This window comes from Dasypus novemcinctus, chromosome 9 (assembly GCF_030445035.2).
Source record: "Dasypus novemcinctus isolate mDasNov1 chromosome 9, mDasNov1.1.hap2, whole genome shotgun sequence".
Classification (NCBI taxonomy): domain Eukaryota; kingdom Metazoa; phylum Chordata; class Mammalia; order Cingulata; family Dasypodidae; genus Dasypus; species Dasypus novemcinctus.
Window position 1 is genome coordinate 86364125 of NC_080681.1, and position 23377 is coordinate 86387501.

At 39.7% G+C, this 23377-nt stretch overlaps 1 protein-coding gene across 3 annotated transcripts in view; it reads left to right on the forward strand.

Annotated features, from left to right (window-relative positions):
• Positions 1-221: 221 nt before the first annotated feature.
• Positions 222-23377, forward strand: part of EFCAB14 (EF-hand calcium binding domain 14) — a 44033-nt gene continuing 20877 nt past the window's right edge. Inside the window, exons 1-4 of one of the 3 annotated variants that reach the window (XM_004462750.3) lie at positions 222-1836; positions 3259-3407; positions 10038-10183; positions 18101-18199. In XM_004462750.3, the coding sequence (XP_004462807.2) occupies positions 1655-1836; positions 3259-3407; positions 10038-10183; positions 18101-18199 (576 nt within the window). In that variant the 5' untranslated portion in view covers positions 222-1654. The remainder of the gene's footprint in view (positions 1837-3258; positions 3408-10037; positions 10184-18100; positions 18200-23377) is intronic. The other 2 variants (XM_004462749.3, XM_004462751.4) reach the window with 2 other exon arrangements.

A 23377-nucleotide genomic window follows, 5' to 3' on the forward strand; every position in this document is an offset into this window, starting at 1 on the left:
TTTGTTGCGTCTTGTTTCTTTGTCTGCTTTTGTTTCTTTGTCCGCTTCTGTTGTCGTCAGCGGCACGGGAAGTGTGAGCAGCGCCTTTCCTGGGCAGGCTGCACTTTCTTTTCGGCTGGGCGGCTCTCCTTAGGGGGTGCACTCCCTGCGCGTGGGGCTCCCCCACGCAGGGGACACCCTTGCGTGCATCAGCACTGCGCATGGCCAGCTTCACACGGGTCAAGGAAGCCCGGGGTTTGAACCGCGGACCTCCCATATGGTAGACGGACGCCCTAACCGCTGGGCCAAAGTCCGTTTCCCATCAAATGATATTTCTTGAATGAATAGGCTCAACCGGTCGTTTCTAAAACACGCCTGAACTTCTAATCAGCAGCCTGCGAGTCAGAGGGGCGGAGCCTCTAGGCAGGGTTAGGACCCCTCACAATTGAGGCCTGCGGCCAACGAACTGCTCAAGCAGGCGTGCAGCTGGATGCTTGCTCTGCGTGCCCCAGGACGCGGCTCAGGAGACCGGCGGCTCCCAGGTGGCCCTCCAGGGAGCCGGGCCTCGCCCAATCCGCGTGCGAGACCCAGCCCACGCCGGAGCCAGGGCCCTTTTAACGCCCCGCCTCCCCTCGACCACGCGCGCTCTGAGCGTGACGTCACCGGGCGGGAGCCCAATGGAGGCGCGGTTTACTGGCAGGCGGCGCTGGCGGCCACTGCCAAGGGGGAAGTGAGCTGGGGCTGGAGCGATGGCCCCGGTCTGGAGCCCGCGGCCACCGCCGCCGCCGCCAGGACATCGGGAACAGCCGCGGCCGGAGCCGGAACGGGGACCGGAGTCGCGGCTGGAGTGGGGGCAGCGCTTGTGAATTGCCGAAAGTCGCCGGTGCCGGAACACCTTAAACTCTGGGCGGGAGTTCTTCAGGTGGGCTGATCTGCGGTCGCCCCTCAGCACCGCGCCCCCCGGGCCCAGCCTACAGCCCCGCGAACCTGATTCTAGATCCTCCTCCTTCTCGGGCTCCCTTCAAACTCAGGGCGGGGACCGGAGGACGGTGATCATCTCAGACCTGAGCTTCCAAGCTCCAGCATTTTCTCGGCGCCCGGGGCTGTGTCGGGATTGCAGTCGCTAGGAGCTCCGTCCTGCTGCCACTTTTGCCAGGCCACTGTCTCGTAGTGCACTTCTTCCCTTCCCCCCATTCAAGAGCAAGTTTCTTTCCCTACTCCATTGGAAACCCAGCCCCGAATATCCAAAACACCTGACGGTGTGTGCTCCTCTAGCTCCTGGAACACCTTTATCAATACTACCTACTTATCAGGGCTGAGAATCTCTCATTCTTGACTTGGCTTTTTTTTTTTAATCCCTTTGGGGGAAGGTTGCTCCTTTTCCAGCTTCTTAACCAACTGACACTCCATGCCCAGGGCTTTATCCATTTGGATCACCAGTTCTCTGCTACCTCTATGTGATTTCCCCCAACCGTCTGAGTTCCAGTTTACTCTGGGCTCCAGTCTCCAGTGCTAAGTGGATCTGGTCAGTCCCACCCCTGGGTGGGAGTGACTGGAGGGCTCTGGCCCAGGATTCCCCACCCTGGAAGGCAACTCCAAGGCAACGAGAGAATTGGGTGTTGGGTACGAACCTGGCAGCTCAGGAGTGGGTGCGCCACTTACCCCACACAAGAAGATGAAAAAGCGCAAAGAACTCAATGCATTGATCGGCCTGGCTGCAGATAGCCGGAGAAAGAAGCCCAAGAAAGGCTCAGGTCATCGTCTGCTTCGCACTGAGCCCCCTGACTCATATTCTGAGTCCAGCTCAGAGGAGGAAGAGGAATTTGGTGTAGTTGGAAATCGCTCTCGCTTTGTCAAGTGAGTCATGCAGTCGTGAGGGGTGGGATAAGAAAAGGCATTCCCTTGTACTATCAAGGGGCAAATTTAAGGGAAAAAGAAGGGATTCCTCAGGAAGTAAAATGGATGTAGACCTTTGGAAGACAGAGGAGAAAAGGTGTTAAGGAGACAGTGAGTGCAGATCTTGAATGAAGGATGTTAGAGGTCTTTCTCTTAAGTATAGAAAGAAAAGTTCCAAATCCAGGGTAGAAATGTGGGTTTGGAGAATGTGCCAAGAGCCCAGAAAAACCAAATTGGGATTAGCAGAGTGGGACTAGGCCTCTAAAATAGTGAGTGAGATAGGAGCCTCAAGACTGCAGCTTATTTCTTTTTTGCACTCTTGGTGAGTCTGAAAGCATGAGCTGTGAGAGTAGATGGAGGTAGGAGATAAAAAGAAGAGGCAACTTTTTCCCAAGCCACTTTTAGATGGAGTGGCCACTGGACAAATCAAGTGGTAAGTTTTGAGGACATTGGGAATTGAGGCTCAGGATAAGGAAGGATTGAAGGGAGCCGTAAAGGGGATCTTGGACCATCTCAGAGCACACCAAAGGAAAAGAAGATTCTGCCGGGAATGTGGAAACAAGCAAGGCAGAAGGTTAGGGCGCTAAAAGAGAGAATCTTCTGTTTGAGGAATTTTTTGTTTAGAATGTCTGTGTCCTTTTACTTTCTTAAAGGAAGAATTTGGTTTCTAAGGAGCTTCATCAGATTAGGTAGTTAAGAAACTTTTGGATTTGGAGTATAAAGGTCTGATGAAGAAGTAATCCTGGAATTGTCACCCTGTGGCTTAGTTTAGACTTTGAATTTTGGTTGGAGTTTGGTGTGAAACCTAGCCTCTTTCTGTGTTTCCTTCCTTCTGAGCTGCTAGAGTGCACCAGTTGTCCACTTAAACCTGTAGAACTTACTTCTTTCATTCCATTTGCAGTACAACTTGCTAAAAAGGTTATGAAGTTCCAGTAAACTGAAACACCATCCTTGAAGGGAGCAAATGTGTGTTTGAAAGAGAGAGATGGATAGATAGGTAAATTCTAGTAGAGTGATAGAATTGCAGAGAAATACTGATCTTTATACTCTTCTAACATTAGCTTGCCTTCAATGACCTTCCTCCTAAATTGATGATGATGGCAGTGTGCTGCAGTGCACAGGTTACTGACTGTGGCCCTCAGGAACTCCCTGTGTTTCATGTGAAGTTTGAAACCTTTGCAACCAATAGATGAACTCTTCATAAATCATATTATCTAGTCATTTTCAACCTGTTGCTTAGACTTAAGTGCATTACCCTATGTCCCCTGGTAAATCAACTAGTTATCCGTTAGAGTAGATAATTATACGACTGCATACTATTTCTAATAATGCTGATCCCATAATCACTTTTGTACTCATGGTTGAATTTGTTATTATGATTAGGGGACAGTATTTACGATGCTGCAAAATCTGTTATCCCCTCTGCGCTTTTGTCATCCTTGCGGCCTGTGTCGTGGCCTGTGTTGGCTTGGTGTGGATGCAAGTTGCTCTCAAGGAGGATCTGGATGCTCTCAAGGAAAAATTTAGAACAAGTAAGTGGCTATGTTTTTTGTTTTTTTTTTTTCTTTTGAAGTATAATCTTGGAGTCTCTTCCAGGTTCTAGGCCAAAATGGCCCATGCTGATGAAGCAATTATATTTTCTATTCAGCTTGAATAGTTGAGCATTTGTTTGTTTTTAAATCCACAAACAAAAGACTGATAGCACCTGAAATAATGGCATTGCAATAAACATTTATTTACAGAAAGGAAGAGCTAAGGCCCAGGAGTCCAAAGTTTGGGTTAACCTCCATCTGTGGCCTGAACTTCCCCAAGTATATAGTGGCAATGACAACACGTTAGGGCTGTTTGAGAAAGGATGGGAGTGTCTGTCATGTGATTTCCTCCTTAAGAAAAACAGAATAGGAACATAAGGATGGGTAATAAGATAGTACCCAGCATTTATTGAGTACTTACTCTGCCAAGTCACAAATAATAATAAATCATCTTATCCTCCAAACAGTCCTCTGAGATAGGTACTATTTTTAATTATTATTGTGCTCTAAGAAAACTGGGGCTTAGAAGAATTAAATAAGTTGTTCTGTGGTTAAGTATGGCAGAGCTGAGACTTATACCTGGTCCTCTTGTCCGCCAGCTACCCAGATTCAAGTTGATAACCATACTGTAACAGCATTGCTGTTCCCAGTGGCTTTATAAACCTGCGAACATTTCTCCAAGTGCCGACAGGTTGCTTTGATATCACCCTGAGTCAGTGTTCTAAAGAAGTTTAGTAGGAGTTCTGGAGGAACTTTTTCTGGGTATCAGTTTTCAAGTTTAGAGCTGGAACTAATAGATTTCTCCCTGTCCTTGCCTATGCTTGTATTTGTGACATTGTCTGTTTGATGGAAAAAAACTTTAAATGCTGTTGAGTTGTCATTTTAAAGTTTTAGGAAACTTTAATGCTTCTTTGAACTAAATTACATATTCGTGAAAGGCTTACAATAGCCCTAATAGTACTTAAACATAATACAACCAGCAGAAATATTTGTGTCATGAGTGAGTTTTAAAGTTTAAAGGACTTTCTTTTAAGTTGAAGAGTTTTATATTTCTAAATTGTGAAACTGTGTTTTATACATCCAAACTAATTTTTCTGAAAGGTCTCTTTGCATAGTAGTTTCAGTCAGGTTTCACCTAACTACCTTCCTTTAGCAACACTGAGATCTTTGATTCTAGATTTTGAGGGTTAATTTTCTAAGCCAAGGAACCAGTTCAGCTGGTAGAGTATTCACAGATACTCTAACCTTAACAGCATTAACACACCAGGAAACTGACCACAAGCCTTTCTCAAGGTCATTAAAAAATCTGATCTTAGGGAGCAGATGTGGCTCAAGTGGTTGAGCACCTGCTTCCCACACAGGAGGTCCCAGGTTCGAGTCCCAGTACCTCCTAAAAAATTTTTAAAACCGTAACAAGTAAACAAACGAAAAAACTAACTCAGGGGAGCCAATGTGACTCAGTGGTTGAGCACTGACTTCCCATGTATGAGGTCCCAGGTTCAATCTCCGACCCCAGTACCTTAAAAAAAAAAAAAATCTGGTCTTAGAGTTGTTTCCTTACTTCCCTTCTTAAGCCTAGGAAATCATAACATCCAACTTTCCTTCACCCCAGTTTCTCTGTGCTACCTGCAGTTATTCAAGTTCTGAACCTGACCTAAGGAAAGCAAATCCTTAGTTAATGTGTTCATGATTTTCCCATTGATGTTGCTTGAAAAAATGTTGAAATACTAACTTTGATTTTCTTAAGCTTCTGATTCAGGAAATGGGACTAGGTGAGGTCACAGTTCTCTGCCAGAATCATTCTTGACCTGTATGTTCTGTCAATTGGTTGAATCAGCATACAGTATAAGAAAGAATGAGATTTTTACTCAAGTTATTTTTCCTCCTTAATGGTTGGCTTAGCAGTATTGCAAGGTATTTTTAAGGCCAGTGCTTTTTTTGTAATCTAAGTAGTGATCATAACTTGGGAATCAGGTTCTCAGGCACAATGTTTTAAGGTGTAAATAACCACTGAAGTCAACTGTCTGCCCTCATCTCTCTGGAATTAGTTGGGCCTCCTATGCTTGTGCTACAGTTTGTTTTGATCACATATAGCAGTAATTTATTTATAAATTCAAAACATTGCTCAATTCTCCCTTCCAGGGATTCCTTTTTCTGACTGCTCTGTGCCTATGTTTACAGGATACCCATGTAATTTATACCTTAACTGGCTTTTCATAGAATTTCTTTGTTTGGAAATACATATTTGAAATGTAGTACATGTAATAGACTGGACAGTCAATCAGTCAACAAATATTTATTGAGCACTTATTAATAGCAATCCTTGGAAACACTGTGTTCACGGGATGCCAGGAATTGTACCCTGGCCTGTGAGACCTGCTCTTTACCACTGAGCAACATTCCCCTGTGACTCTGACTAATTTGTGAGCCAGCTGAATGAAGCAGATGTGGAAGTGTCAGTCAGCTGCTTTGTTGGCTTTGGTTTCCTTCAATAGAAATGCCAGGACCTGTAATGTCTGTAAGCAGGACTTCCTGATAGGGGAAAGAAGTGGCGAATGGAATGTCATCAGTCCACAGGCTGAACCATTGCGGACTACTTGCCCAAGAGTTTTTTGGTAAAAACCAGTATCTTGACTAAACAGGGTCAATCTTGTTAAACTTAGTCTTCCTTTGAATTATGCTTAAATATATTTCAGTATTTTTCTTTTCTCATTTTTCAAAAGAACATAAGTCATGAATTCAAAATAAGACAAGCTGCTTTTGCCTTTAGTACCCTTTTGAGAAATTCAGAGCCCCCTGTCCTTCATGTCAATAAAATTTCCAATACACTTGTGAGGAAAGAAGGAAGTATTGCTGAAATATCTGAAATAGAAAGCAAAGCAGATAGACTTGGTATTTTTTCCTTGTGGTCAAGGAGTAATTTGATCTTTAAGCTAAAAGTACTGACTGGCCTTAGAGTCTTAGCTCAGTATTCTTTTTTCAGAGTCAAGAACTTCAAAAGAACTCTACGCTGTTATTCCCAGGAAGACACTATTCCCACCATCCCTCTCTGTCACTGAACTGCAAAACACTAGAGTGAAGGAAAAGAATTTGGAAGAGAGGGAAAGTATTAATAAATCAAGCTTTTTTTTTTTTTTTTTTTTTTTTTGTCTTACAGGCAACAGTTTAGTGTAAGACAGCAGTCTAGTGAAAAATAAACGTAGTAGTTGGGTCATTTAGTACAGAACTTAAAAATGGTCTTGTGCTAATGAAGGCCAGAGTCAACTACTGATAATCCTGGTGTCCTGCCATGTGGTGAAGATGGTGGCTGTTCTCTGCCAAGGTCTCTGCCTTCCCCTCCAGAATCTCCTGTCTCCCAGACTTAAGCTGTGGGCTACCAGGCATAGGGCTTGTCTCTTTCAGGGCTTCCTGTCTCAGTCTCCACTGCTCTGCTTTTTTCTCCAAGTCCAGCTGTGTGCTGTCAGGCATATGGCTCATCTCTTCAGCCTTGAGCTGTTCCTTGAGCCTAACAGCTTGGGGGCTTTGTGTTTAAACTTTGGCTTCCATCAAAAATGGCAGCTTCCTTTCTTTGTGTCTCTCTGTGTGTCTCCGTTTATATCAAGCTGCAGTAAGAGGGCAGAGATGCAACCTGAGTCACACCTCACTGATGTAGTCCAATCAAAAGGGCCCCACAATCACAGGAATGGATTAGTTGAAGAACATAATCTTTTTCTTTTGGGATTCATAAAAGAACTTCATACTGACACAGGATGGAAGTATCTGTGCCAGCTGGAATATACTACAAAGAGGACTGCTCCTAGGAGCAGAAGATTTGAATCCTGGCTTGCTCATTATTAGCTGTAAAACCTGAGTCAAGTTACTTATTCTTTCAGAGCCTTCCTTTTCCCATCCATAAAATGTAAAAATGTATTTGTGCTGTCAAAACACTTTGGGCATTCCTCTCATAACACCTGTCACGCTGTGTAATAATTCTGTGACCATACCTCGCTCCCCACTAGACCAGGAACTTCAGGGTCTTTCGTATACACTGGTGCCTAGTGCAGGGCTGGGCACATGGTAGAAGCTCAGTAACAAGTTGTTGATAATAGTTACATAAAATTTTATTGGAAATTGCAAATGCATTATATAAATGTAAAATACTGCTATTGGCATTATATATATTCTGTCTGAAAAGGTGTATGCAGGAAGATTTCTTTCCTGATCTGAAAGATAAGGAAAAGAACTAGGAAATCAAAAGAACTAGGCAAGTTCTTTTGAGATTAACATACTAAATTTTAAATGAGTTGCTTTCCCCGCAGAAGGAACATGAATTAGTAATCATAAATTCTTTGCTCCACTTCCTCCCATTTATGTAATAAAAGTGCCTCTACTTTGGCTTGTCTCTCCTAAAAGGCCCCAAATCAGAAAATGATTATGATCCCCTCTTGGCTTCTGCCATCCTCAAGATCCAGAATGCCTTCAGGGCTTGTCAGTTCTCTATACTTTAATAGTTAATAATTGTAGCCCAGATCATGTGTTTGTCTTATTTCCTCTTCCTCTTCTATCTTCTACTTAATTTGTATGAATTACAGAAAGGAGAGAGAAAACCTCTTCTCCCTGGGATGTTTGACCACCTGAGAAGGGCAGATGTGTGGATTAAGTTTTTCTTTACAATCTAACTTACAGTATATAAGAAACTCAGTGAAATGGTGAAGCCTGGTTAATTTAGGCTGATGGGTAAAATGTTTTTAACTGCATGAGATATGTTCCTGAAAACCATGTGTAAATCGAAGATTTCATTAAAAAGCACTTCTGGAAGTCTGTTATTTATGAAGAAATCATTTGGCAAATACGAAAGATGAGCAAAAATATCTAATTTCACTTGATAATTCTGAAGTCAGGGAGTGGACTTGCTTAAAGTTAGGATACCTTTTTATTTATTACTACTATCATCCCCAGTTTTTGGAGGGGTATTCCGTTGTTGAGTTCTGTGGGGTTTATTTGTTAGTGTGGGGTGGGAGGGTGTTTTTCTTTGTTAAGTCAATATGGTTACATTAACTCCATTTCATACCCTGCATTTATTTCACTGGACAAGCATTTGAGTGCTTCTGTGTACCTGGTACTGTGCTTGGAATATATACCAAATTAAGGCTTGGTCCCTGTCCTCAAGCAGCTTGCTGTCAGTCTGGTGGAGGAGACAGATGAGTTAATAGTTGCAGCACAGTGTTTTAAGTGCTTGGTAGAGTTTGGGATGGTAAAGAAGGGGTGTGTCCAAGTTGGAGGTGCAGCTGTTTGAGCTGGATCTTGAAAGGAATTAACTAGGCTCAGGTGGCAAAAATGAAGAAGAGGCAAGCAAGGCATCCAGGCAGAAAGAATAGTTTGTGCAGGATCACTGTGGCTTAGAACTTGGTGTGCTCAGGAAGATGAGCTTGTCTGGAAAGTAGATTGAAGAAGAAAATGGAGCAATGAGAAGTATGAGTGGGAGGTAAGCAAAGGCCAGATTTATCAATCAGTAAGTATTTATTGAATGCCTAACATATGTCAAGTATGGTCTAAGTGCTGAGTGCAGAAGTGAACAAAACAAAATCTTGGAGCTTACATTTTAGTAAATTGTTTTATACTGGTCCTTTATGCCAGTTTTGGGTTTTAAAGAAAGCATATAATAACTAATGAGGCTGTTTTGGGCTTTAAAAAAATGATGCTGGATTTATCATGGAGGTCCAAACATTATCAGTATTTTATTTTTTATGAAAAGGAAAAATGTTCTTCAATGAAAGAAGAGAAAATAATTTCTCTTTTAGGCCTCTGCCTTTAGGCTGACAAATCTCTAAACCATTCTAGAGAAACTTTCCCAAAGAAAAGGCCAAATATCACCTTGTGCTTCATCTAGAATGTTCTGTTATCTTCTAATTCATATTGAGCTTTCGGGTTGACTTAAAGTTTAAGAAAACCCTGTTTGCTGTTTATGAAATAGATTAAAAATCTTAGCCCTCATAACATTGTATTTGAAAGGTAGTGAGACTCTATCTTGCAGTTGGGCCAAGTAGATTAAACATTTAAAGATATAACTCAACTCATAATGTCACTTTGAACACTGATGGGAATAAGTTTTATGATAACTCTTCATTGACTAACCAGTAAGCTCCCTTACCTGAGCTAGTCAACACTTAACATTTATTTATCACTTATTGTATGCCTGACCAGCTGTGTTTAGTGCTTAACAGCCATTCTAGAAATTCTAACAATTCCGTAAAGTACATTTTATTTCTTTATTACAGATGAGGAAACCCATCTCAAAGAATTAAAATAATTGGGTCAAAATCACAGCTAGTAAGTTACAGCATTGAGATTCAAATCCAGTTCTTTCTATGTTATTTACTATAATTTTTAGCCACCTGGAATGTTGAAAATTGCATTGCCAATAGTGCAATAACCCCAGTTAAAATGGAGCTTTAATCTGAAAGATTGGCCTTTCCATGAATAAATGAACAGTATAGTTGTTGATATGTATGAATTCAGTCATTATCCCCCCAGAATTAGCTTTTAATAATCCATCTTCTTTCTCTTCTTTCCTACTGTGTGATCATTTTTTCATCTTGGAGCCATGGGGAAACTAAAGCTACTTATAATTGTTCTTATTTTTGTTTTTAGTGGAATCTAATCAGAAAAGCTCATTCCAAGAAATTCCCAAACTTAATGAGGAACTGCTCAGCAAACAAAAACAACTTGAGAAGATTGAATCTGGAGAGCTGGGCTTGAACAAAGTCTGGATAAATATCACAGAAATGAATAAGCAGGTAGCAAAAGTGTGCTTTTTATCTCTTTGTAAGCCATAAATATTTAGTTTTGTTTAAGTATGATCTTGTAGGTATAGAGAACTCACTTCAGATTGTTTTATTTCTTAAAATGGTATTTTACATACTATGATTCCAAAATATTAAAGTCAGGTAAAATAGGTAATAGTTAAGCATTTACCAAATATTTTAAATGTTAACCTTTTCTTTAAAGGAGAAGGTCAACCAAGTAGAGGGAACTAGAAATACTTGAGTCAGCTTTTCCTAAGGAGTAGTTTAGGTATCAGATAAAAAAAGGAGCATCATCTAACTACCAAAAATATGGAGAGCCTATTATTATTAGATAGTGAGAGCTCATTTAAATCTCAAGTAAAACTATTAATAAATCTTGGGATTTAATGCTATATACATGATATACAATGCTAAAACAAATCTGGAAGCTATCATTAACTTATGCTGATGTTCTCTAATAACATAGGAACAGATGCAGACTTGGTTAAATGCCTTGGCCAGGCAAGCAATCCTAGAACAGACTTTTACAGTTCCTAAATTGGCCAGAACTCAGTAGGTGTTGATTAGAGAAGAGGCACTGTGCCACAGGAAAACAGCTTCTTCAAAGGATGTTGATCAAGTATCTCCTATGTATAGCGTGCTCTAATTGCCACTGTCCTCAGTTTTTCCAGTCCAGTTAGGAAAGACATGTGCATTGGGGGAAAAAAAAATCAGTTGAGGTAGAGAGCCAATCAGTGACCCTGCAAAGTGCTTAAATATAGAGATGTTGTCCTTGTTGGGGCTAAGTGGGTATTCTCTTCTTCAGAGTGGAGCCACAAAGCTTAGAATCAGCCAGTGGCAGGAGCACTGTGCTAGAAGTAAGTACCTGCAAATATTTCTGAAGCTACCTCCACCTTTCAGCAGTAGCGTAGGAGTGGGGCAGCTTAGCACTTAAAACCAAAGATCAGTGAATGGCTTGGAGCAGTGGCTTTCTAGCGCTTACCTGGGACCCACAGTAAGAAATGTTTTACATCATCTTTCAGTAAACATATACATGCATGTATGTAACTGAAATAAAAGTATCTGAAAACAATAGCTTACCCTTAATATGTGTGATCCCTTATATTTATTTTTGCTTGTGTTCTATTTCATTAAAAAATTATTCATGAAATAATTTATGGGTTGCAGCACTAATATTTACTAATTGTCATCCTTTGACTCTCCATAATTAATTAGGAAAAAGCAAGTATTCACCCCTTTTTATAAAAAGAAAAAAGTAAACTGTGACCTTACTCCTAATTGCATTCACAGAACAATTGAGAATTTGGACAGATGTTATATCTGGATGAAAATAGACCATATTGAAGTACTAAGAGATCACTAGCATCTCTCAGTGGTAGAAAATGTGGATTCTATATAGATACCTAGTCATGGAGTTTACCATTCTGAAAAGAAAATGAGATCTTTTAGGGTGAGGAGGCAAAGTCAGCTGTCTACTCCCCATCTCCTTCTTGTAAATGGACGTCATTGGAAGAGTTAAAGGGGAAATTGGCACTTAGGGTTAGAGAACACACAGATTTTCAAGGCTTTAGTAATGTTTTTGTTTCTGAGTTCTCTTTAAAGGAATCTGGAAACAAAAGAATCGTTTTACTATTGGCCTGGCCATTATTTTTAATGCAAGAAGTGCCCGGGAAGACAGGTATACAGAAAAGTTCACTTCAGTCCTCAGGCTTCATATATGAAACTGGGAGAGATTGACTGAAACCTTTTCCATTTTAGCTTCAATAGCCCTTCACAAATAAATGGACTGACTGTTGAAACCAACCTGATGTAGAGGAAGTCTGATGGCATGTGCCCCAGACGGGTGGCAGTGAAGTAGAGCTTTATATTGTTTCCAAAGGGAGTACAACAGTCTGAGTGGTTTTTTAAAATTAATATTACATATCTCTGATGGTCTGTTTAAATAAGAGGCATTTGCCCAAACCAAGATAGGTATGAAAATAAAATTAATATTTAACCATGTTTCTATATCCATGGTAACTGTGTCAGTTAAGATGATTTTAGTGGCAAATTTTTTAAAAAGCAACTCAAAGTGGCTTAAACAAGGAAGTATATCACCTATTGAGAACTGTCCTTATCATAATGTAATTTTTAGTTAATACAGCCTAAAAAAAAGCTACCAGTTTGAAATGAGTTGCCATGAAAATCTTTGAGTTAGTAGTTAAAATCTCATTTGCTTTTCTGTTTTATTCATGAAACCTGATTTTGTACTCATTCCATCTCAACCATTATAGGAAGTCTCCTCCTCCTTTGAAGACCATTAATTCAACAAGTGTTTACTGAGCTGCTTTTATGGAGCTAGCAAGGCCTTGGATTCAAAACCAAAAAAGATGTGCTCCCTGCCCTCCAGGATCTTACAGTCAAATGGAGGAGATAGAAAAGTAAACAATTGTAAAATAGACCAATAAGCATTAATAGGTCCAAATGAGTACTGTGGGTGCCTTTATAAGTATGTATCTAATCTGACTGGCTGGGCATCAGGTAAGGCTTCCTAAGGAGGCTTGAGCTGAGTCCCGACAGGCAAATAAGAGTTAGCTGGGTGATTTATGTGGACAGAGAGAATATTAGTATGTGCAAAAACATAAAGGAATGGAAATGCAGTGTGTTCAGGGAATTTCATTAGTTCATTATAGCTACACTTTGGTGAAAAGAGGCCAGAGATGAGGTAAGTCAGCAAGAGCTATATCAAGAGGACCTTGAGTGCCCTTCGCCTATAATACTCTGTACATTTTTCTGACACTTGGTGCAATTGCCTTTATGTGATAGTTATTTGTGTATGCATCTGATTATGCTGGAAGGTTCTATACTTTGAGCCTTAAACATGATAATGAAGGTGTTAATGATAGCAATAATAATAATGATAGTAGCAATGAAGATGATACCGCCCACCTATTAAATGCCTTCTTTGTGCAGAGCACTATTAGGTGCTCTGTATTTGTGATCTCCTTTCTTCCCATCCATAGTCCTATGAAGTAGGTAGGAGGTAGTGTCTACATTTTACAGAGAAGAAAACTGAGGCTCCAGGAGTTTAGGTAGTCTGCCCAAGGTTTCACAGCTGTGTAGCAATGGTAACATTAAAATATTCAAGTCCTGAGAGGCTGTTTTCTTTCCAGTTTCCCATTCTATCTCCCATCTTCATATTCTCTATAGGATTCAGTAGATATTCAACAGATACATGTTGAAAGAATGTAATGTCAGTTGCCTTCTAGTGCTCATAATCATTCATCATTGATGATTGTCTGTGTTAGTAACTTTTTCAATATTATTTAAAGAATGCTTAATTTCAATCCCAAAGCAAAAAGCAGCATTTCAGACTTTGTAGGATAAAATGATCTATTAAGCAAATGGCCTACAGTAGCTGTTTTTAATTTTGTTAATGAAAAGTCATGTAATATGCATGAAAGTCATGACTCATTTTTTGGCTAGAATGTGTTTTTTTTTCCTTAATGATTTCTCTTTAATTTAACTTTTTAGGCTCTTTGAATTACAAAGTATGACTTTTAGCGATAAGTTCTGAAATATTTTAATCCAATCCAATCTAGAATCTAACATTCTAGAATGTGTCTAACAGAGCAGAGCAATCCCCAGAAACAACAGTGAGAGGATGCCCCATCTCTCCATTCCATTTACACATGTAGCTTTGCTATAGGTTTTGGCATTATTCCACTGAACATTAAAAGATGAAATCTGGCTTTCTAATTTATAGTAATATGGGTGAGTCCTAGTGATCTGACCAGTGTATAGTGAATAAGAGGTCCTGAGTGTTGTTTGGTAATTGGAGAGTTACTTGTCACGTTTCAGTGAAGCAGCTGGGATACCTTAAGCCTTGACTATTTGGTGTATGGGGGAAGTGGAACAGTACTTTACCTAATCCTGCTTGCATTGGCTTTCATCCACTCCTCTGATTTTGGGCAAAATGGCAGTTGTCAGCCAACCTCCTTGTGAGGCCATTAGCTTTTCTTGAGACATTTCTGCCATGGCCTCAATACCTTGCAGTACTTGGGAGATTAGTTTCCACCTAGAACTCTGCACTCAGAAGCACAGCCTGTTTTCTCATTGGGATTTGGCCAGTTGTCAAAGAAGGAGTTTGTTACTCCCTCAAGTGGCCAAAAGGTAACCACACAATTGATAGGCATTTGGAATATCCGTATTCTATATTGAGCCAATTGTACACATACTTTTGGGCATCAAGTAAAACACTCCTGGGGGAGGGACCCCTTTATAGTACTTTGTGATTGGGCATGTTAAGACATCTTGGAAGCCCAGTGGAGGGCATGGAGGAAAGGGCCACTCAAGGAAATCTGTCAGACCCCTTCTAAAGTTCAGTGATGCTTTTTTCTTATGTGTATATTTCTTTCCTATCTTTTGTCCTTTTTAAAATCCCACAAGTAAGGAATGAATGTATTCTCACTGTGTAAGACTTCATGGAGTACTTCTAGAACTACAATGAAAATTCTCTTTCAAACCCCACCTCTGAGTGTGCCCCATCACATACACACAAACACACATACACACTCATACTCCTGTCCTTATAGGTGTCTGCATCTTTCTAGTCCCCTTTCTGTGTATTTACAAAATCATAATAGCTTTTAATGTTTTATTTTAATAATATATATTACTTACATATTTATTTATAGGTTAGTATATGTGTGTGTATGTAAATGGATCATTCAGTATGTGTTGTTCTCCAACTTGCTCTGTTCACTGACTACATAACGCCCTGGTTTTCCTATCACTAATAAGGAAGCTAGGAAGCCATGAGTATCCTTGTGAATACGTCTTTGTGCACATGAGCAAGTAATCTTTAGAATAAATTTCTGAGATTGCCAGGTTAAAAGATAAAAACATTTCAAATTTTGACAGATACTGCTAGGTAACCCTCGAACAACAATTCTCTACTTTTCACTGCCATAAATAATACACGAGAATACCTGTTTTGTCTTTATATAGATGTCCTTGATGCAGCTGCTACTCCTGAGAGATTTATAGTTTGCTACGAGTAACACCCTGTAGTCTGAGGATTCACATCCATTTTGTTTTTAAATGGATAGAGTTGGAATGTTGATGATTATTCTCAGTATTTTGGAACTCTTACAGAGAAGTACATGTTTAATGCTTATAAAATACCATTATTAAAAAGCTGATCCTTACTGAATATTTCATTTATGCCAGGTACTGTGCTAAGAGCTTTGGTTATAGTTCATTTAATCCTTTCAGCCTGTATTAGTTGTCTATTGCTATATTGCATATTATCCCAAAATTTAGTAGAATCAAACAACAAACATCTATTATCTCACAGTTTCTGTTGGTCAGGAATTCAAGAGCAGTTTAGCTGAGTAGTTCCAGATCAGGGTCTCTCTAAGGTTGCAGTCAAGATGTTGGCCAGGGTGGCATCACCTAAAGGCTCAACTGGGACTTGGAGGGTCCTCATTCTCATGGCTGTTGGCAGAAGGCCTCAGTGCCTTCCAACATGGCCTTCTCCATGGGGTCTATTGAGTGTCTTCAAGACATGGAAGCTAGGTTCCCCAGAATGATTAATCCAAGAGAGAGAGCAAAGAAGATGCTACAGTGCCTTCTGTGACCTAGTCTCCAAAGTTGCGTGTTGTCACTTCCACTTTATTCTGTTTCCTAGAAGCAGTCACTAAGCCCAACCCATACTCAAGGGGAAGAGAATTAGATTTGACCCTTGAAAGGGCTATCAAAGGATTTGTGAGCATATTTTAAAATCATCACATACCACTCTGAGATGGTGCTAGTGGTGGTGGTTGTTATACCTTTTTATAGGTGAGAAAAGTGAGTTCGCTTTTCATATAATCTTATGTCTAACATCCTAGCCCCTACCCCCTACTCTGCTTGGATTCGCCTTCTCCATGTCCATCCTAGGCACAGATGTTCCTTTTCAAATATTTATTCATCCAGGTTGAGTGCCTGCCTGTCTCTGTGCCTGTGTTGTGAAAAGTAAAACCGATATGGTTCTTGATCACATGGAGCTTACAGTCTAGTGGAGGAGAGAATCCTTAGTCAGATCATTAAACAAATAAATCACTGGCACTTTGAGAACTATACAAAGAAAAAGTACCCCTGGGCCTGTTTGTGCTGTTGGTCCCCTACCTATTCCCTAATACCACCCTCACCCTTCCCACCTACAAAGAATGCCTGCTTTGTTTTATTCAGAAAGCTCTTCTCCACCAGGCTGAGTCTCACTTGAATGAAGTGTGTCCCTCTCAGCTTTTATTAATATCCTTTTTTCAGAAGTATATTTAATACTTACTGTTTATTTCACATTAGTTCTCACTCTCAGCTGTATTGAAAGCTCCTTGGTGAGAGATCTACCCTCACCGCTCACACTCAGTCCCTCAGCACATTGTGTCAAATCTATTTCTACATCTACTTCTACCACCCGAGTCTCAGCCACCACTGCCTCTTGCCCAGACTTACTTGTCTTCCTGCTTCCATACAAGCTGTGGTAATCTTTCTAAAAGGAATCTCCAGTCACGTAATTATGCCTACTTATACCCCTTCAATTGCTTCCCATCACACCTCAAATACAATTCATATTCTTGTTCAGATATACAGAGTCCCACCTGCCTTGGCCCTTTCCTGCCTCTCTTGCCTTACCTCTTCTCTCCCTCTCATAAACCATTCTCCTGCTACACACTGGCCTTCTTTCCATTCAAATATGCCAGGCTCTTTCCTGCATTGGGTGGGGCGTTTACCCTAGTAGTTCTGTCTGCCCTGAAATATACTTCATCCAGTCTTTGTATGATTGATTCCTTATCATTTTAGATCTCAGTTTAATTTCATCTCCTTATTGAGGCCTTCTATGACCAACTGATCTAAAGTAGCTACCCAATCATTCTTATCAGATTACCTTATTTTAATTTTTCCTAACACTTCCCACTATCTGTTATTTTTCTTATATAAAATTAGCTCCCCACACTAAAATGCCTACTCTACAAGGTCACTAAAATCTGTGGTGTTCACCATTATTTCTGCCCAGTTACACAGTTATATTGCATTATTATGCGATTCAAATATATTTGAATTAAGGTTTTTCTGTTTTGGTTTGTTTACTAGATATACCTCAACTTCCTCATCCCTGTCAACATATCAAACATAGCCAGTCTACATATTCTAATATTTTTCCATGCTGCAAGTCCAGCTATTTAGAATTCTACCCCTAAATAGCAGAAGGGAGGCCACATTTTATTTTGATTCAGTTCCTATTTTAACACATTCAAGGCATTAGTCAGTGAGTCAACGGGTATTTATTGAGCCCCTTTAGGGTACAAAGTAGTACTTTGCTTGAGCTATTGAGTTTGAAATATTAATCACATTGTTAAACCAAAACTAAATCCCCAAGTAGTTGAAAGTGCTGTTCAGGTTGTTAGGGTAGTTATTATAGACTGTATTTTGTGATGATGGGCTTTTACTTTATAACATATGTTTCCACTTGGGCAAGATCTAAAGTTCAGTAAATAACTAAGGTGTTATTTTTTACCAAAATGAAATCTTTCAAATGTCCTTGATCATTAGCTTTGTTCCTGTCCATTGCTGAAGGATTGTATTATAATCACTGCATCTCTTGGGTCATTTAAAATTTTTGGATCTTGTAGCTGCGAGGACTAGGGAAAAATTCAATACTTTCCTTTCCCTCTCTAACGCTAGTGTTTAAATTGGGCAGGGAAAGAAGGAGAATTATTGCTGCCAACCAGATTTCAAATTTATCCAAGTAGGGTATAATATCTCAATCACAGAGAGGCATAAAGCCCAAGGGTTCCTTGACATCATCATCAAAAGTAGAGTTTGCAAAGGAAGCATGTATTCTGTAAATTCTGTTTCCATTGTTTGTTACTCTTTTTCTTTCAGATCACTCTCTTGATTTCTGCAGTAAACCACCTCAAAGCCAATGTGAAGTCGGCTTCAGACTTAATTAGCCTGCCTGCCACTGTAGAGGGACTGCAGAAGGTAAGTGCTGTATGTAGGTACTGAGATTAACGTATTACTGTAACTATAGCTTCTTACAAGTATCCTTTGAAAGCCTGACATTTGAAATTAGCTGTCCCAAGAACAAACAAACTTTGTCTTGTTAGTTGGAATTTTAATTTGCAATAGGCTACTTTAACCTGATTCATGTAGGTTCGTATGTTTTGATTTGGCTCTGGGAGTCCCAGAATTGCTCTGTTGGGACTTGAATGCTAGCACATGTTGAATTTGCTTTTCATCACTTGCCTCTTCAGTTCATCATTCACAATATCTTTATGAAATCAGACCTGTTGTACATGAGAGTTGCTCTAAAACTCTTATTTTTCTATGTTTGAGAAAGTTAAAAAAAAAAAAAATGAACTGGGGAAATGCAAAAATTAAAAATTCAGGAAATAATAAGTGTTACTAGTAAGGATGCAAAGCAAAGGGAACCTTCAGACACTCCTGGTGGGAGTATAAATTGTAAAAATCACTTTGGAAACAATTTTGTATTATTTCATAAAGTTGAACATTCAAATCCTCTAAGCAATTCACTCCTAGGTATATATCCTGGACTCTGGGGCCTAGGCAAACTGTAGTTCATGGTTTCTATTGGCTTGTTCCCTAGGATTCAGGCCTAGACAGGAGGCAGGGACAAACCAGATAAATAATACTCAGGGACCCTGTGAGCTGGATGGCAAGAGTGGATAGAGATAGGAAGGAAGAATAAGATGCCTAAAAGGAACACAAGAAACATCAGCTCCTGTAGCAGGGAGTGTAAGAAGGAACTTGGAAGCAAAGAAACCCCAAATGTTGAAGAATCAAGTCTAGAATCTTTAGACTTTTTTTGTTTTTTGTTTTTTTGGAAAATTTTATTTTGAAATGATCTCAAATTTATAGGACAGTTGCAAAAATAACACAAAACCCATACAAAGAACTCCAAATACCTCCACTCTCCATGCCCCAGATACCCAGATCTACCAATTTTTAATACTTTGCCACATTTGCTATATCATTTTGTCTATTCATCCGTCTGTCCCTTTTTCTGTCAATCTGTCTATTTTTCTGTTTTTGGAACATTTGAGAATAGGTTGTATACATCATGCTCCTTGAACACTTAATATTTCCGTGTACATTTCCTATGAACAAGGATATTCACTGAGTAACCACCTTAAAAGTACAGTTATCAAGTTCAAAAAACATTTTATTAAAACAGTCTATATTCCGATTTGTTCATATGTCCCAATAATGGCCTTTTGGGCATTTTTTTTCTTCTCTGTTAGATCCAGTCCAGGATCATGTATTGCATTGAATTGGTACTGTCTCTTCAGTCTCTTTTTTTAACATATAGAAACATATATATAATATAAACTTTCCCATCTCAACTACTCCCAAGCATACAATTCAGTAGCATTAATCATATTCACAATGCTTTCCATTAGCTAAACTTTCCTGTCACTCCAAACAGAAACCCTGCACTCATTATACATTAATTACCCATTCCCCCTTTCCTTCCCCCTCGTAATCTGTACTCTACTTTTTGTCTCTATGAATTTGCACATTCTAGCTATTTCACGTAAGTAGAATCTTACTATATTTGTTTCTTTGTGTCTGACTTTTTCACTTAACACTCTGCTTTCAGAATTCATCCATATGGTAGCATGTATCAGAACTTCTAGAATCTTTTGACTTTAAAAGTCAGTGTGTGATAAATATTGATTTGATATATATCAGGCTCTATAAATATATGTTTTTCCAAAAGGAGTGAGAAATTAGTTCCCAAGCCACAAGCAAAACCAAATTTTTTAAATTTTATGTCCACACTACCTGTGTGCGCTTAAGTCTCTGTAGTTTGTTACTTGTCCAATATGGTCATCTCCTTTGCTTTCAACCTATTTGTATCTTTGAATTTAAGATGAATCTCTTATAAACAGCATATATTTGGGTCATATTTTTTTATTCATTCCCAATCTCTGCAAACACTGATAATGCACAACTTCCTAATGCCATTTATTTGATCTTTGTAAATCTTTTACATTTTTTGTCCCTCAAATCTACTATTAATGCCTATTTTATTTATTTGATTTTTTGTAACATATCATTTTTTAGTTCCTTCTCATTTCTTTCTATATATATATTTTTGTGTGTTTTCTTTGTGGTTACCATGGGGCTAAAATTTAATGTCCTAAATTATAATATCATGTTTGATTTTATACCAGATTACCTTCAGTAGCATACACATACACTTTTCCTATACCCCTCCACCCCTCACACCTTTTGTTGTATTTGATACATATATCTTTATACATCATATGTCCAAAACCATAGATTTATCATGACTTTCTATGCATTTGCATTTAAAAGCTGTAGGAAGTAAAAAGTGAGTTACATACAAAAAAAAAAACAATACAGTAGTAATGGCACTTAAAATTACCCATATGGTAATTTGATGAGACCTGTCTTTATTGGAGGTCTTTATTTGTTTATGCTACTTTAATGCACTATGTAGTGTCCTTTCCTTTCAGTAATGAAGAACTCCCTTTAGCATTGCTTGTAGGGCACGTCTAGTGATTGTAAACTTCCTCAGCTTTTATCTGGGAATGTCTTACTTGTTCCTTTTTTTTTTTTTTGAGGTACCAAATCCCAGAACCTTAGATATGGGAAGTTGGTGCTCAACCACTGAACCATATCAGCTTCCCTAAGTTGGTTTTGTTGTTTTGTTTTGTTTTTTTTTCCAGGAGGTGCTGGGAATCGAACCTGGGACCTTCCATGTGGGAGGCAGGCCCATGCTTGAGCCACATCTGCTTTCTCCTTCATTTTTTTTTTTAAGATTTATTTTATTTATTTATTCCCCTCCCCCTTGTTGTTTGGGCTTGCTATCTGCTGTCTGTGTCCATTTGTTGGGTGCTTTCTTTTTCTGCTCATCTTCTCCCCAAAAGGCACCAAACCTGGGACCTCCCATGTGGGAGCAAGGCCCCCAGTCGCTTGAGCCATCTCCATTCCCTGGTTTGTTGTGTCTTTGTCTTTCTTCTTTGTGTCTCTTTGTTGCGTCATGTTATTGAGTCACCTTGCCGCACCTGCTCATTACACCAGCTCACTGTCTTGCTTGTCTTCTCTAGGAGGCACCAGAAACCGAACCTGGGACTTCCCATGTGGTAGGCAGGAGCTCAGTTGCTTGGGCCACATCTGCTTACCCCCTCCCTCGTTTTGACAGGCAGCTTTACTGGATATAAATTCTCAGGTTGCAAGTGTTTTCTTTCATTTAAGTATTCATCCCACTACCTTCTTGCCTCCATGGTTTCTCATGAAAAAATTGGAACTCCCTTATACATAACATTGCTTTTCTCTTGAGGCTTTCAAGACTTTCTCCTTGTCTTTGGTATTTGACAGTTTGACTATTATGTGTCTGGACGTGGTTCTCTTCAAGATTATCCTGTATGGGACTTGTTAGTCTTCTTGAATGTGCATGTTCATGTCTTTCATTAAATTTGGGAAGGTTTTTTGCCATTATTTATTTGAATTATTCCTTTTGTCCCTTTCTTCTTCTGGTACTCCCATATGTATATATTGGTATGCTTGATGGTATCTCACAGATTTCTTGGGCTCTATTTGCTCTTTTAAAATTCTTTTTTCTTTCTGCTCCTCAATCTGAATCATTTCATTTGTCTTTTCTTTGAGATCACTGATTCTCCTGCCAGCTCTAATCTGCTGTTAAAATTCTCTAGGGAATTTTTTAGTTATTGTGGTCTTCAACTCCAGTAATTCTGTTTGGTTCCTTTTAAAAATTATGATCTCATTATTGATTCTCATTCATTCACTGTTTTCCTGTTATCATTTATCTCCTTGAGCATATTGAAGATCATTTTTTAAGTCTCTGTCCAGTACGTCCTCATTCTGGTACTCTTCACTGATGGTTTCTGGATTTTTATCCTGTTCCTTTGGATGGGCCATCATTTTCTCTTTCTTTGTCTTGTAATCTTTTGTTGCATACTGTATATTTAATATTTTAGTGTTAACTGAGATTTGGTCCCTAAGCTGTTTGTTCCTTAAGTTTGTATGCAGCTAGTGATATGACAGAGATTTCCTTGAGTTCCACGAGCTAACAGAGACAAACAAACCAAGGCAAAAAGTGCCTTTCACAGTCTTTGCAAATTGCCTCTGCTTTGACTGATAGCCCTGTTCAGAGTTTAACCCTCCTATCAAGATCAGTCCTAAAGAAATTGTATCATTGATGTGGAGACAGTAGCCATGGGAGTTGCTGAGGGCAGGGAGAGGGAAGAAGGGGTGTGGTGTTTTTGAGACTTGGAGTTGTCCTGAATGATATTGCAGGAACAGATGCAGGACATTATATATCCTGCCATAACCCACCGAATTGACTGGGGGACAGTGTAAGCTACAATGTAAACTATAATCCATGTGGTGTAGTGGTGCTCCAAAATGTATTCACCAAATGCAATGAATGAGCCACACTGATGAAAGAGATTGTTGATGTGGGAGATCAGTCTGAGGTGAAAATGAAGTCATGGTCCTTTCTGTCTTTTCTGATCCTGGGTGGGGCCTGCTTATTATCCTGCTTCTTGTTCTGATTGCTCCTGGCCTTAGGAATTCCCCTTTTACAGGAATTTGAATGCCCCCTCTACTTCCTATGAAAAAGACTTTCTCCCCCTCCTCAGTGCTCTATTGTGTAACTTAATGCAGGTAATCCTTTGACCCAGGCCCCTTTGACTTTTGTTTCTTACATTGCTTGAGTTGTCTACAAACTCCTGCCAGCCAGGCAAGTTCTGAAAGTGAGCCCAAGACAAGTTTCTTAGTTCAGTCTTTCAGGCTGCCACCGAGTAGATGGGCACTGGCCTGTAGGCACCTCAGCATGCACATAGGTGTTACTCTTCTCCCTCAGGGCCAGTACCCACAGTAGGATCACCGCCTGGCTCCACACCACACCAAGAAAAGGTGAGGGAAGGGCCAGCAAGGGCACCACGAGCTTCACCTGCCATTTTTAAAGGTGTATTTTTCTGATACAGCACTTTCCCAGTTACTGCAACCCTTTAACTGTTTTCTGGAATTTTGAGGAAGATCCCTCAGCCAAATTTGCTAGCTGTTGAAAGATTCTATGGGTGAAGAGTACTCTGGAGCATCTTATGCTGCCCTCTTAGTTGATCTGGAACGTCAAGCAGTTTGTTT